Genomic DNA, 14,843 nt, shown 5'->3' with positions numbered 1-14,843 from the left:
AGGGCTGCAAAGACGACGAGAGCGCAACAGAAAGAGAAGCAGGGTGTCTGTGCAGAGCTGCAGTGAAAGTTTGCGCGGCTCTCTGGCCTGCCTTCTGGTTAAAGAAGGGGGAGGGCGAGGAAAGAGTTTCATATGCGTGAGAAGGGTGGACACAGTTTGGACAGAAACTTACTCAAACTCTGCTGGTGTGTGTTTGATATCTCAGGCATGTATAGCGGCTGCCAGAGGAAAAAGAAAAACCCAATTGCCGTTTATTTGCTACTAGAAATATACAACTGGTGCTGAGTGGAGGCAATAATGAACGTAGATACTCACGCACAAATAGACCGTTTTATAAACAGTCTCATTACGAAGAGTTAGATTTACCTTATATTCAAGTTCAGCAGTGTCTACACTGGAAGAAAAAAATAAAGATTGAAAAGAGAAAAAAGAAAATGATCATCATGGATTTATTCAAATTTCACGGTGTAAAATAGTATTTAATTCATTAATTTTTGTGGTGTAATCATTTGCTCTCCTGTTTAAATTCTCATTAACCTAATGATTTTACTGCTAGTTTTTATAAACAACTAAAAAGAAGTTGTTTTTCTTTCGTTCTTGCACCTTTTCTAATATATTCAAATTCTGCAAACACATTATGAATTCGCAGCAAAATATTTAGGCCATGCAGGACAGAAAAAAAATAAAAAATAACCACGCATATATGATGCGATTTACTAATTTAAAAATCCATATGGGTCTTTTATTTTGACACAATTGTCAAAAGAATTACGAAAAAGGATCTTTTTTTGAAATGTATGCAAACAGTAGGCCTGGAGGAGCTGATGCAGATGAAACAGAAAGTCTCGGGGTCATTTCACCAAAGGGAAGCTGGGTAATTACAGGATGTGTATGAGCCCACACACCGGTTTGGATCGATGTGTCAATCATTAGGATTTTTTTTTCCTCAAGGATTCCACAATTACCTGTAAATCTAGAGTTCAGAAACTATCCTATCAAAATAAACCAGACCTTAAAAAATAATAAACGTCTTCATCATTCTGGAGGAGAAATAATTGTAAAAATATTTTAACGAATAGGGCTTTTTTATTAAAAAACAGATAAATACACACATGGAGGAGAGATCGTTCAGCTGATCTAATGGACATCAGAAATATTCCGGTGAGGGATTTTACAACAACAAAGAAATAATAATTTAAAAAAACCGACTGGGTAATGTCGAGAGGTAGAATTTGATTTCTTCAGTGCGAACGAAATTCTGTTGTTTAATCTAATCCAGCGACTCTACGGATCTCTGTCCCTGCTGCAATGTTGTCTAGACTAATATACGAGTTAAATACTCTTGGTAAACAGTGGCTCTGCAGAGCTTTGGTTCTTCACGCCAACAAATTCAGTCTATAACTTCGCCAACATTCTCTGTCTCTTAAATGCCTTGAAAAGGGTTTTTATAGCTTCACACCAGCAGGGAAACACAACTCGGGTCACACCAAAAGCACTGACAACACACAGAAATCAAAAACAAGTTTTACATTTAAAAAATGGAGTTTCCACATCAACTCCATATACAAAAGGCCGACCACATATTCAAATTAATTACAAGTTTTTTGGGAGCTGCACAAAAATTAATAAAAATATGTAGTATTCAGTGTGCCTGTGGGGAAAAGGTAAACTGCACCTGAAAACATAATGGATGGTATAATAACCAGGATTATCAATTATTACAGAAAAATGTTGTGACATTGTGGTGATTCTGATTCTGGTTCCAAACGTTTTTTAACCCTGCTTTCATTAGTATCCTAATGAATCATCTGCCATCAATGAAATGCAGCTTTTTAAATTTCTTAAGAACCACTACCATAATATTAGCAACAACTCATATGATTGAATCTTGTACTTTGAGAGCAATCTATAAAATGTCATAAAGCAACACACTGCAGATGAGATATTTAATTACTTTTAATTGAAAAATGAAAATAAAGAGAGTGTGGCAAGAGAAATCCCACACTCCATACACCACACAAAAGTTAGTAAAAAGAATTTAACCGCAGTTGTATAAAAATTGGATCCAAGAAAAAAAAAAAGCAAACGTCTAGGAAAATAACAGGGAACTTCAAACAAAACCTTAAAACGTATACTAAGTGTTGCTGAGTGGCTTGTGACTTATCATTTCAACTCCATTAATACAAACCTGTTATAAATCTTTTTATTTCTTCCTTTTCATTGGCGTCTTGAATAAAGACAAACACTGAAAAGTACGCCCCACAAAATGTTTTTTTCTCATTTAAATAATATGATCTGAAAGTAAAAACACATGTCAAAAACAGTAAAAGAACCAGCATTTAGACTCTTTAAAACATTTCTTTGTCCGATGGCGACTGCGCATAACATGACTCACCGCTGTTTGATTCACCTGCGTTAAATCTCTGTAGAAGTGAGGGGGCAGACTGATGAGGGATCCAACCTGCACGGGAGTCAGGTATGGGCCATATTTAAGACTAAACAATAATGAATGATACTGTACCCCAAAATAACTAAAACACTTTCGGTACTTGTCCATGATTGCTGTAATTAATCCCAAAAGAGTCTTGAAAGTATTTTGAACAACTTCAAAAATCTTTTATTCCCAGATAGGTTGTGTAAAGTCTGTATAGTATCTAGTGTAGAGTCTGTTTGTGTGTAAGGGGGGGGGCAGAGGTGTGGTAAATGGTAAGGGGGGTTGCGGGGGATCTCCAGATTGAGCAGGAGGATGGGGTCATCTCCTAAACTTGCGGAAGGGCCTGCTCTGGTTATTGTGGTGTGATTTAGAGTAGGGCTCCCAGCGTTTCCTCTCTGGCGGTTTGTTGTAAACGTAGGCCGACGGGCCCGAGTAGTCATCATCTGGATTCTCCTCCATCATCTGGAGCTTGGCCTCGATGGCGCGGATTTTAGCACTCGTACTAGAGGGGAGAAATAAGGAGAGAGAGAGGAGATGTAAGGGGGAAAATACCAGTGTTGGTACTGACGGTGAGAGACGAACTGCGTAATGGACAGATCTCGGCTCGGGCTGAAGGGGAAAAGAAGAGGAGTCCATAGAGCTCTTAGTATTAAGAGAGATAAATGAAGAAATAAAAAAATAAAAAAAAGAGTACAAGCAAGAGATTACCCGGTGTGCTTCAGGAAAATGGAGGAAAATCTGTATTTAAATAGCGGAACAGAAGTTGAAGGAGCAAGTGAGAGGATATTGTGAGAAAAATTACGGTGCAGCTGAGAGGAAGAGTGAATGAGGGAACAAGTGAGTGTGTGAGAGCGAGGGAAAGGGAACATCTAGAGGGGGCATCAGGGAAAAAAGCCGGAAAAGAGTGTTTATATTTCCTCTCTTGTGCTGTGCGGAACGAGTGATTTTGAAGTTTACACTAGAATCGAAGTGTGCAGCCTTTCCTGAGAAGAAGCCCGTTAGCCCATAGTTTGCTCCACACGCTGGCTTGTTTCGGCAAGAGTTGACACTGTGAGCACAAGAGGCCTTGTAAAGACTGAACAGTGCTCCATTTGACTGGCGTACTTTCAGTGTGTGTGCACATCTGAATGTTAGGTTGCAAGTGTAGCCACAATAATGGAACATGTTATAATTTGCTATGACAGAACTTCAACACTTCCACCCAGACGTTTCTGGAACCAAAGTGTTAGTCCAAGATGAACTCAGCTTGAACTGAGGTTTGTGGTGAAAGCAACCAACCCACAAACTCTCCTGTAATAATTTCAGGACCAAGCCTGAGTAGAAATGGAGAATGTGTGAAAGGTTAATTAAAGTGTCAAGATGCTCAAAGAGAACTCGTTTGTACAGCGTACCATCCGACCACATCTGCGGGGACAATTATTCGTAGCTGGTCAGAGGATACGATAATTATTCTCATGGGGATAACGGTACACACTTTTGGACATTTCCATGACAGCATTTATGGCTTGTGAAAAATACAAACTTGAGAAAGAAGTTCAAAACCCCGCAAACTTTCTCACCTCTGTACACCTGGCTAATTGCTGCATCCATCCACACATACTAAATGCTATACTGACATTTAAGAAAAATTAAAGGCAAAAAGTTTTTTTTCCTGAACTTTACTGCAACACAGCGTCTGACCATGTCATATTTAGCCATCTTAGTGTGGACATACTCTGAGAGGAGTGAAAATATTGTAGATGCAGCAATAAGTATGGCGTCATGTGTGTTCTGTACCAACCTGAGGTGATTGGCTGTTACGGGTCCTTCCTCTGCTGCACCACTGCACGACGGTTCCAGGCTCGGGGGCATCGTCTTATCGTTACGGAAACCTTCAAACCTCTACAGATGATACACGTGGCCAAAAAAGAAAAAAAAAACAATGACCCACACAAAGAGTGATGGACAGACAGATGGAGGGAGACAAACAAAGGGGTAAAATACCAGATAAGACAGAGACAACTGGAAAGCCACAGAATACACAAGGTAAACAGAAGCAGATAGCTAGTGGGATAGACTAAAGATCAACCTCTGTCCTATTCAGACCTAGTACCTTGCATCCAGATATTATAGTATTTGTGTTCCTGCTAATTGCACAAAAACATGAGCACCACTTGTTTCTCTGTGCCACGGCTTGTGTCAGTCATAAATACACTGTCAAGAGGATTTTGAGCGCAATGACAGCTATATTTATTTGCACCTGAGATACATTTTAGTGCCAAGTTTGAACAGGACCAATAGCAGTAGAGAAAGAGAAGCAAGCAGGCAAAGAATAAGCAAGAGTCATGTCAGCCAGACATGTAGAGAGCATCAGACCTCCTAATAAATACTGACAGCAGTTCTCTGGAGAGCCAGCTCCAGCTTCTTCCCACAAAGATGAACGTTATTAAACCGTAGCATTGATTTTGTTTGTGTCTGGTCAAACAGACAGAAACCAAACAGGATCGTGCGTCCAGCTCACGTTCACACCCTAAGGCATGAGGGAGGATAAAAGTGGGAGCAGCTGAAGAGCAACAACCAGCGTCTGCACTCATTCCTTTCAAAACCACCTTCCAAACATCTCCACCAGCCAACACAGAATTCTTGAAACCTGTGGAGAAAGAAAAAAAAAAAAGACAAAAACAAAACAACCGTCACATAATGGGTATGGGTATGAGAAAGAGAGACCTCAGCGTTTGGTGCAGCAGCAGCCATTGGCAGGTGTATGATGCTTAGAAATCATCTGACAATGTTGCAGCTGGTGGACGTGACACTGAAGCAAGTTAAGTTGCATTGAGTTACATACATGTACAATAGCACACGCACCATATTGCATTGTGTCCCAAGAAATAAATAACATGTATAGCCAAGAATAGGTCTAAAACAATGACCATTCCACCAGCCAGGACCCTTCCCTTCCACGTATTTCTACAGGCATGTAGCTGGAATGCATAAAAAATGTCCCAACAGTTGCACGTTAGATTTTAAATAGCCTACACTATAAAACTTTAGGTGTTTAACATGTTATAGTTCAGCGGACTTCAGGCTAGATCATGAATACAGTCACAAGAATGTTTAGCAAGATGGTTAGTGATGATGAGATTCTAAGTTATAGTCAGATTATAGTCAGTTTCACATACTAATGTAACTAGGGCTGCAAATAATTATTTTTAGTCTAGATTATTCTGCAGATTATTTGCTCCATGAATCAATTAATCATTTGCTCTTTGAAGGATCAGAAAATAGTGAAAAATGCCCCAAGCTATTTCCCAAAGCCCATTTTGATGTGTTCAGTTTGCTTGTTTTAGTGGATCAAAAATCTTCACTTTATTTTTATAGTTTAAAAAAAAAGTCAAACAGCCAAACTTTTATATTCAAAGTTTTTGTCATTTTATCTTAAAAAAAGGCTTGAACTATTAATCAATTATCAGAATAATTAATGTTCTGTGGATTGACTAATCAATTTATCAGCTAATCATTTAATCTCTAAATATGACACGCATAACACACAAACTGGTTTAACTGTATAATGATAAATATAAAACAATACTGTAATGAGTTAAGACACAATTGTTAAAGTGTTGAAATAGTAGATTTGGAAACCTATGGATGTTTGTAAAGAGTTGGACCAAACACTTCAATATTTAAACGTTCATCAACGTGATTTCCTCCCTTTCAATAAAGTTGTAATAAAGTCAAGATGTAAGCCTGGAAATCTGACAAGGACTTCAGCGCCAAATGCCTCTGACTCACTTATCCCAACATGTCACTTCTCGGGTTAGAGTCAGTGAAGACAGGCTCGCTAAAAATTAAAATATCACATTCAGCTGAACATGAGCTGGCCCCATTGGTGGAAAATTGCTCAAATATTACTGGTGTAATAAATATTACACTGTAAAAGCTGGTGACAGTGGCAGTTTCACAGGCCGATGTGCTCACATCGTCTCCGGCATCAGGAGTATCAGGACAGCAGCACTTCAACATAAGTGACAAATCTTGATTATCGGCCTTGGTGAAGTAGAACCATCTTCTACAGGAGGGGCTGTGGAATATACGACTGCCTGACAGACAAGTTTGGTGACTATCATTCATAAACCTCTAACCTAAGCTTTTCTTCCCTTGGTGACCGAGTGACCGCAAAACACACTGGAGTTCGCAATCATAGTAACGGACAATGTGAGGACATTTCTGATTGAAATGTTCATCTCTTGCTTGTTAAAGCATACCGATGAAATGGGATGAAATTATGCATCTCGCAATTCATCTTTGCCATCTGGGCCAGAAAGGGCGCTCCACAGCTGGAGCAGCTTTGCTCATACCTGGCTGTTGTGGTTCCATCATCATATTAACAATGCCCTCTATCCGTCAAGGATATGTCTGGTATGTAACTCTTTCAGGACAACTGAATATATAGAGTTTAATTTAACAAAAAGGACAAAAGATGAGAGAGTACTGAATCCAGTGTCTTTGTGCAATGCAAAACTGGAAACAGACAGATGCCCGTCATGCTATTCACTTGCTTCCTCACTCAGCAGCTCAGCAAACACATAAGAGCATGCAGTGATTCACTTTCTCCACGACAGAGATGTTGATAGGCTGCTACATGCTTAAAATTTTCATGGGGCCCTGATGCTACTTCCAGTATGTCACGTACTTGCAGAGACAGAAAGACACAGACAGACACCAGTTTCTTCCAATAAAAATACATTTTAAATAAAATATGCAAGACACATCAAAGAAGCTGTCGCTCAGTGATGCAGCAACAGTTGTTTTTCCTGGGAAAAGAAATTCTGACTGATGATCCAAATCCAGACCCAGTTTGTTAGTACTGAATCTGCGCAAACTCAATTCATACAAGAAATGAAATGAGGCCATTGGCAAGCATGAGGGAACAGAATGAAGAAGGTGCTGACACTGACTTAAGGAGTGAGAACTCATTTTTTTTGCACTTGAGCCACCGAGTGACGCAGACAGATTGTTATTAAGGGAACATTTGGGATATAAACAGCTAAAATTTATTTGAGATTTATAACAGCATCAGTAACCAGAGCTACTATTTTTGGTGGGAGTGGTGGTCTGAGCCCAACCACAATGAATCTATGAGCAGATTTATCCTACAACGTGTTGTCTCAGAGGCGGCAGCGTTGACCTTGACCTCACTCTACTATGTGTTTGTGTGTATGTGTGTGTGTAGGGCGTGATTCGTCTCTATACAGGATATCCCTTCACCCATTGCCAGTAGGCTGTCTATTGTTAAGAGACAGGCATAAGCTGTGCTGGGATCCCACTGCTCTCCATGCACTGACTACTGCAGTAGTAATGTGAAAATCCAAACCAACAGATGCTTTTAATAGTTTACCAGTGGTACAAGTGCTGGCACAGTCACAAATGTCCTTCATCATAAGAATATTGGTTAATTCTCCAAAATTTTCAGCCTTGTTTCTAAGGATGGGCTTTAGAAGATGTTACCTTGACTTTTTTTTTTTATCTCTGAAAATCATTTTTCTAATGCACAGATATACATTCTGTCTGTCACCCTATAGAGGAGACCACACTCTGCTGCCACAATCACAGCGTCATAAATACATTTTTATTTGCTTTAATCCACTGAGTCAGAAGGATGTATAAGATTTTTAGTTTTATAGAATGGAACAGGAGTTTGACACTCACCCTCACCTGTGCGTGCGCCCAGCGCACGACCAGCTTCTTGGACAAAGCTAGCTTCCCATTTAAACACTGGATCGCCCTTTCTGCCTCCTGCAGACATTCACAGAGAGAAAAAGACAAACAGATTTTTTTGAAGTTATGATTGAAAATCAGCCTTGATGATTGCACTCCAGTCATTAAATCATTAGTCTTCACAACAGAGAGATAGCAGAAACAATAATACATGATGATGTGCCCCACTCTGCCTGCAGATAGACCACAACGGACGTGTGTGCATGTGTGTAGTTTTGTCTAATCAAATGAGTTGAGTGGCTTTGATGCTAAATTGCATTAATGAAGTACTTCTATCTGTGTGTGTGAGTGTCTAAGTGTGGGCAAGTGTGTAAGATAAACACACACTTCCTCTGTATAATCCTTTTGGGAGGGCTTTATATCCCACTGATAGACACTAGCTGTGAAACTAGATGTTTATCATGATCCCCAGGCTCACTCCAAAACAAATACTGCCTGCTGAACCTGTGAAGCTAAGCGGACTCCTTTTAAGTCCTTTTTTTAGAAATCTGGTCCACTTCAGCAAGACAAACAATCCGGTCGTGACTGCTTGAAGACGTCTCATTAAGTTTATGGGCAGTACATTACTACTCTTAATATAAGGACTTGATTTGATAAAATCAACCTTGTCATAGGAGTTTGTATAACAGACATCAATGCAGACTCAGCAGTATATCAGCACACTATTGTCATGGTATTTAAAATGCAATATCTGTGGTCTAACATTGGTCTAATATTAATATTACTGCCTTTGTTTACAAGAGTTTCACACACACAAAAAAAAACAAAGTTGGTGACACACATACCATGTTTTTATAAAAGAGTTTAGCATTTTGTACATCGAAGATCACTTTACAAAAATACATACTATGGCAAAATAATAGAATTTGAATTTAAAATATGTATAAATATAAACTTCATCTTGCATGTACCTCTCTGGTGCTGAAGTTGACAAAGCAGTAGCCCCGTGGCTGTCCCTCTAAAGGCCCAGACTTATGGAACAGGAAATCAAACTGTTTTACTTTGCCAAACTTCTCCAACAACTTCACCAGGTGATACCTGCCGAGAGAGAAACAGACAGAGGACAGAGGAAAAAATGTAGGTCAAAAATGTAGGCTATATCAGGTTAATGTAGGAGATTATATGTATTTATTATAAATGTTAATTAAATAAAAACAGAAAATACAAAAATCAGTATTTTGAAAGATGTGCCATATCAGACCAAATTTAATCTACATCTCTATTATGATCAACAACATGCACTGTGTACAGTAGGCCTACCATATGAAAACAGCCACATAGATCTGTTCCACACTGTATTTGCCACCCTACATTCTCTGAATGTGTCAAGTGGGGCTAATGAGAATGACAGCTTTCTCTCCCTGACACCTTTTTAGCAGCAGGCCAGATGGTGAGGCAGGCCAGTGACAGTAAATCTCTTATTGAGACAATGCTGAGGATACAGTAGCAGGACAATGAGGGAATAAAACAGAGGAAGCCTCAAATCCCCCCTGAGCGCCGAGCTCTGCACAAACAACCTCCACTGGCTGTGTGGACCTGCCTGGGACTGTTGGGCTGCAAATGAACATAGATATGTGGTCATCGAAGAGATATGCAGTGTGTGCGAGTCTGTAGGTGTGTGTGTAACTGTCCACTGGCTGGCATGGGAAAGAACAATTTTTGTGATGGTGTGAATAGAGCAATGAGTTCAGGGTCACATGAAGACTATATTTGCTATATTATTATATTGCTACTGTATATGACTGTAAATAACCAGATGCTGATGGCATGTTTCCAACACATGTGGAGCAGCAGGTGCCTTACTGTCAAAGGAGTACTTTGAAATTATAACAATCTGCAATATTCTTATATTTGTGTGTGATATATGGGATTGTCTAATTTTCTCATGTATCACAATATGGATGGTCCCAAATTGTTCGATTTAAGTGTCCCAGTAAACAATAACATTGTTACCGGGGCACTGAAACTGAAGCAGCTAAATGGAATTCAACCATCATTCATTCTATTATTTACACCTGTGCCTTTTCTGCTGTGACATATAAAATGTCTTCTGTGAAAAAGGCCATCGAACCCAAAACAAAACTGAAAAAAAAAAAACAAAAAAAAAACCATCTTCCCGTGTTGTTGTTTCAGTGCTGTTACCTTGTGTAACTGTCCAGGCCCCAGAATGACGCCAGGTGTTTTGTATAGCTGTCCAAGAGGAATTAATGATTCTGCCTTTTATTGTTCAGCTGATTGTTATTTAGAATCCTGAAGTGGTTAGCATGTGTGTCTGTGCGTGTGTGTCTCTCTGTGTGTGTGTGTGTGTGTGTGTGTGTGTGTGTGTGTGTGTGTGTGTGTGTGTGTGTCTCTCACCACAAAGACAAGTGTATGACGTTAATGTGCAAGCGTGCATTTATATGTGTGAATGGGACACTGAGGGTGAAGTGTGGGTTTAGGCTACAGGTTGTACTAATGTCTTCCACCCTTCTACGACTCCCTGGAGGGTTTTAGGCCAAGGAGAATTTCTGCTTTTCCCAGACAACACCCTGTAAGTCCCCTCTGTGAAGGTGGCTCTTCCTGCACTAACCTCATTTAAAACAGGAAAACCTCTACTGAAATACAGTTAACCATATTACTTATAGCTCTTATAGCATATGTGTACTCTTATATTAAAATAATTTGCCTTTGCACTTTTTTCACCCCTGAACCTCTGCAACACTGATCAGGAAATGAGAAAGGCAGTCATTTCAGCCAAATGCAACTATGCTAAAATGCTGTAATGCATTAAGTATTGCCTTTTACTACTGGTATACCTTCAAATAAATACATATATAAATAAATGTGAGAAAGATTCGATGCCAAACACTCTAAGAACATTTTTGGACGCTGGTGGACTGAACCACAATGGGCTGCTCCTCTTGGGGGCTGTAAAAACCACCGGAGGAAGAGGAGGAGAGGGGGGGGCGAGGAAAGGGAGGGAAAGGTTGGGGAGAGGGAGAGTAAAGTTCAGAGAGGGGATGTTGACGGTAAGGTGAAAGGTGGAGGAAGAGGGGGAGAAGTCAAAAGAAGAGAGGAGGTGAGAAGCCAGGTAGGAGAGATACATGAGCTAGGAAGCACAGAAGAGGAAGGAAGGAAAAGGGAGAAGGGCCAAAAGATTTGGTCCAGAAAAGTGCAGGTCAGAGGGGAAAAATTAGGGGGGGGGGGGCTCTCTGACAAGGCAAATAACTGCAACTTCTACATATTTTATAAACATCTCAGCCTGCAGTCTGAGTAAGATGATGGTTGCAAGTGCTTTCATGAAAAAAAAAAAAAATCACGACAACTTCCAGATACAACACAACTTCAAATGTTGCAAGAGGGCCAGAGAGAGAACAAAGAGGAAGGGGGTGATGGATCACCACTAATGATAAATTCCCTCTTTGAGCAGCCAAAAGCACAAAAGCATGAATATGTGGTGAAAACTATGTTTACACCTGCTCTGTTTCTACTCCGTGAGAAGAAGGATGTCTATCTCAGCTATGTGAAGCTCTGAGAAGATCATTTCAATGGTGAAGAGTAAAAAACATGTTACTGATCTCTGGTCCTTTGACGGGTTTACATCAATTGTCTTCACTGAGCAGTTACTGTAAAAGGGCAATAGCAAGATTGCAGATTTCTCATAAGAGAGTTACACAGGGAGAGAATATAAGGAGAGGATGCAACACAAAAATTGAAGAAAAAAGATGTTTTTCACATATTTGGAATAAAAATTTGTCCATGTCTAATCACATCATTGTAAGATATGAGCCCAACAAGAAACTTTAATTCCTCTTCCAGCGAGGAAACTTGAGATCAGCCTTAACACAGGCCAAAATTCCTCTGTCTGACAAGAGGACAGCAAAATGAAAGTGCCTCCTTACCTCATCACATCCTAATCCATCTAATACTTCACCTTGACCAACCAGAGAAGAACTGGATATCCTCGCTTTATATTGAAATTAACCAACTGTTCTTCCAAATAACTGAATATATGGACACAATACCAGAGAAAATAAATAACACAATTAATTATACCTAGGAATCCATCAGTCAAATTCTAATCTAGATTTAATGACTACCAACTTATAGCACAAAATTTTAAGTTTTTAATGAACTAAGAAAAAAATCTTACACATAAACAAAGTTTTATTCACTATTCATTTTATATTATGAAAGCATGTGTGTACTTGTGTGTGTTGTTCAATGTATTTGCCTTGTATTTGACTGAGTTTTGGTTTGGTGTACTGGGACAAACAGAGTAAGTACTGCATATGCTATCCAGGAGCTAATTAATCTTCCCAATCAGCATCAGGGGCCACGGGCATTTCTCTTGTTTTCCCTCCATACTGTGAAGCAGTGGCCTATTTAAGGAGAAGTAGAGCAGAGCAGGGAAAGGGGAAGGAAACGCCTGTCTAGACTCCCACCTTAGCTCAAGCCCATACATTCTCCAGCAGCCCCCACAGGCACACAAACACACCCCTCACCCCGAAAAACTACCTCCTCTACCTCACATTGTACGTAGGGGTGCCACCCATTCTCAGATTTAGAGTTTTGCACACACATCTTCACACACAAATGCAACAACTGGAGGATGTTTGCTTGTATATATGATGTCGTGTAAAGCGAGAAACGCTAATGATCAACACAGACACCTCAGTGTGTTGAAGCCTGCACCTCTACCAGCTGCCACCCAAACATCAACTGTGTACTTAAACATACTTACATACACACACACACACACTCTCTCAGACACACGCACACAATCAGCTCCAGACTGACACAGAGAGAGTAAACAGGGCAGGTGAGTGAGGAATGATGGCTGCTCCTTAGCACAGCAGGTCTCCACGCCTCGCTGCCTCTCTTTCACACACCCAGCCCTGTCTGCTCAGTCTCAGCCTGCAACACACACACACACACTACGCACACAGTTAATCAATCATATGTGCACACACAATGCGTTGCCTCTCTATGAGGCAGAGCCGGACAAGTTAAAAAGCACTGCTTCAGGTTCATGCCATGGACTGCTTAACCACCTCCTCAGATCGAACACTTGTTACTGCTAAAATCAAACAGTGACTTTGTTGTTCATTCAGCCGCCCGATTTACATGTTTGAGTATGAAAATTTGTAGTAAAATATACATTTATGTTGTATTATAATAACTTTTAATGTCTTAAAATGTGACGGCTAGATTATAGGACAGTAATCTTACTGTTGCTCTGGTAGTTTCACATTTGATCTGATCTGAAGCATGTATGTAGATAGGACAAACTGACTGGGATCTCTTTCTTAACTTACAGTCACACACTCACTGCCATGCTGATGTTTGCTAAATAACATTAGATTAACTCACTCTGTGATTTTGGGATCGATGTTGCCTATCCACAAGCGGTTTCCGTCATGCGCCACACTCTCTGAAATAATGGAGGCATTTTCCACCGTCTCTGCTGCAGACGACATGTGTCTTCTGTGGGACACAGAGAAATTACATTTACAAAGAAAAGGCAGAGATAATGTAACATTACTGTATGTGTCAGTGTAGAACCATTAGGATTGTTTAAAGCATAATGGCAGTAACCTTATGAACACTGCAATACTCAAAAGCCACCAAGAAATGGCAGGCGCCAGTGCACAATTCATTTAACTAAACTGTCAATTGGAAGCAAAATATGTCTGGGATTTTTGCACAAAAAGGGAAGTAAAATATTGCATTAGAGAGAAATTAGCACTATGGGTCAAACAGGCAATTTCTAGTCTGATCTTGGTCAACGTAATAAATTTTAATGTCATAATCAGATCACTCCTTTTTTCCCCTTTTTAGGTATTTACAATGAGCGTATTGTGATTGTGATTGTGTATTGATGCAAAATGTTATGTCATATAAATGTCAAACAGTAAATATGTTACATGCAAACATACATACAAATCAGTGATGAGATAATGGTCAAAAACGTTCGCGAAACACATTGTCTGTTTGCAGTTTAGAAGTTAAAGCAGTTTGAACTGAGTCAGGGAATTGTGTAGATTAAGTTATTGTAACTCACAGGGTCATCAAAAGCAGGTTGTTCCTGCAAAACCCTAAAAAAAAAAAAAACAATTCTCAAGTTCTCTCGATGGCTTGCCACCAGCTAACGTTAGCTTAGCTAAGAGCACGCTAATCGACCGATCACTATCCACTCGTTGAAGGCGTTAGCTGGCTAAAATGGATCCGAGTGTGTGCGGTGAGACTATTCCAATCACCCAGGGAGTAATATATTCAGTTACAATTATTTAAATCTATCCACTAAACAGTTAACCATACGTTTTAGGCGAGCAGTTGGTTACTAGCAGTAAGCTAGCTTCGACATTATCAGCTTACCTGCTCGTTCTGTCAAACTTCCTCTTATAGCAACTGACTTCTTCGACTCAATCTGCTACTGATCCCACTTTCGGGATGATTCTGCTACGTCAAAACGTAACACTAATCATTTTAAACATTTTTTCTTTTACGTTTTCCTCCTGTAAAACGGACGAGTTTAGCTAGCTCGAAAATTAACAGTCGCCGTCTGACAACAAAGGCGCGCGGTGATGTCGTAGTTTGTTTAGCTCTATGGAGAGTCGAGTGGAGGCGCTCGATTTAATGTTTGGTACCCCCCGGCCTCATTGAGTCTCTT

The 14,843-nt window shown here is 40.0% G+C and overlaps 1 protein-coding gene across 3 annotated transcripts; it reads right to left on the bottom strand.

The window, feature by feature from the left end:
* Nucleotides 1-2,293: 2,293 nt before the first annotated feature.
* rbm18 (RNA binding motif protein 18) lies at nt 2,294-14,795 on the bottom strand. Of its 3 annotated transcripts, none has more exons than XM_022762136.1 (7): nt 14,549-14,795; nt 14,235-14,268; nt 13,544-13,657; nt 9,103-9,229; nt 8,123-8,209; nt 4,215-4,315; nt 2,294-2,936 (listed from the first exon to the last, which is right to left on the bottom strand). In XM_022762136.1, the coding sequence occupies exons 2-7, from the start codon at nt 14,240-14,242 to the stop codon at nt 2,753-2,755; spliced, it is 621 nt and encodes a 206-aa protein (XP_022617857.1). In that variant the 5' UTR covers nt 14,243-14,268; nt 14,549-14,795; the 3' UTR covers nt 2,294-2,752. The 3 variants fall into 3 exon arrangements, with proteins under 3 accessions (XP_022617857.1, XP_022617859.1, XP_022617860.1); XM_022762138.1 differs by having other exon boundaries at nt 8,129-8,209; nt 14,549-14,792; XM_022762139.1 differs by lacking the exon at nt 14,235-14,268 and having other exon boundaries at nt 14,549-14,793.
* Nucleotides 14,796-14,843: the final 48 nt, after the last annotated feature.

Source organism: Seriola dumerili, unplaced genomic scaffold (genome assembly GCF_002260705.1).
Source record: "Seriola dumerili isolate Sdu_G_001 unplaced genomic scaffold, Sdu_1.0 BDQW01000442.1, whole genome shotgun sequence".
Lineage (NCBI taxonomy): Eukaryota > Metazoa > Chordata > Actinopteri > Carangiformes > Carangidae > Seriola > Seriola dumerili.
The sequence above is the reverse complement of the archived record's forward strand: the minus strand, read 5'-3'. Positions and strand labels throughout refer to the sequence as shown.

What these genes read in the sequence shown, in the direction of transcription:
- rbm18 (XM_022762136.1), bottom strand. An exon ending in TCAACTTCAGCACCAGAGAG is followed by an intron (nt 8,210 to 9,102) that starts GTACATGCAAGA and finishes GAATGTCTGCAG; the next exon opens with GAGGCAGAAAGGGCGATCCA. An exon ending in GGGCGCACGCACAGGTGAGG is followed by an intron (nt 4,316 to 8,122) that starts GTGAGTGTCAAA and finishes TATCATCTGTAG; the next exon opens with AGGTTTGAAGGTTTCCGTAA.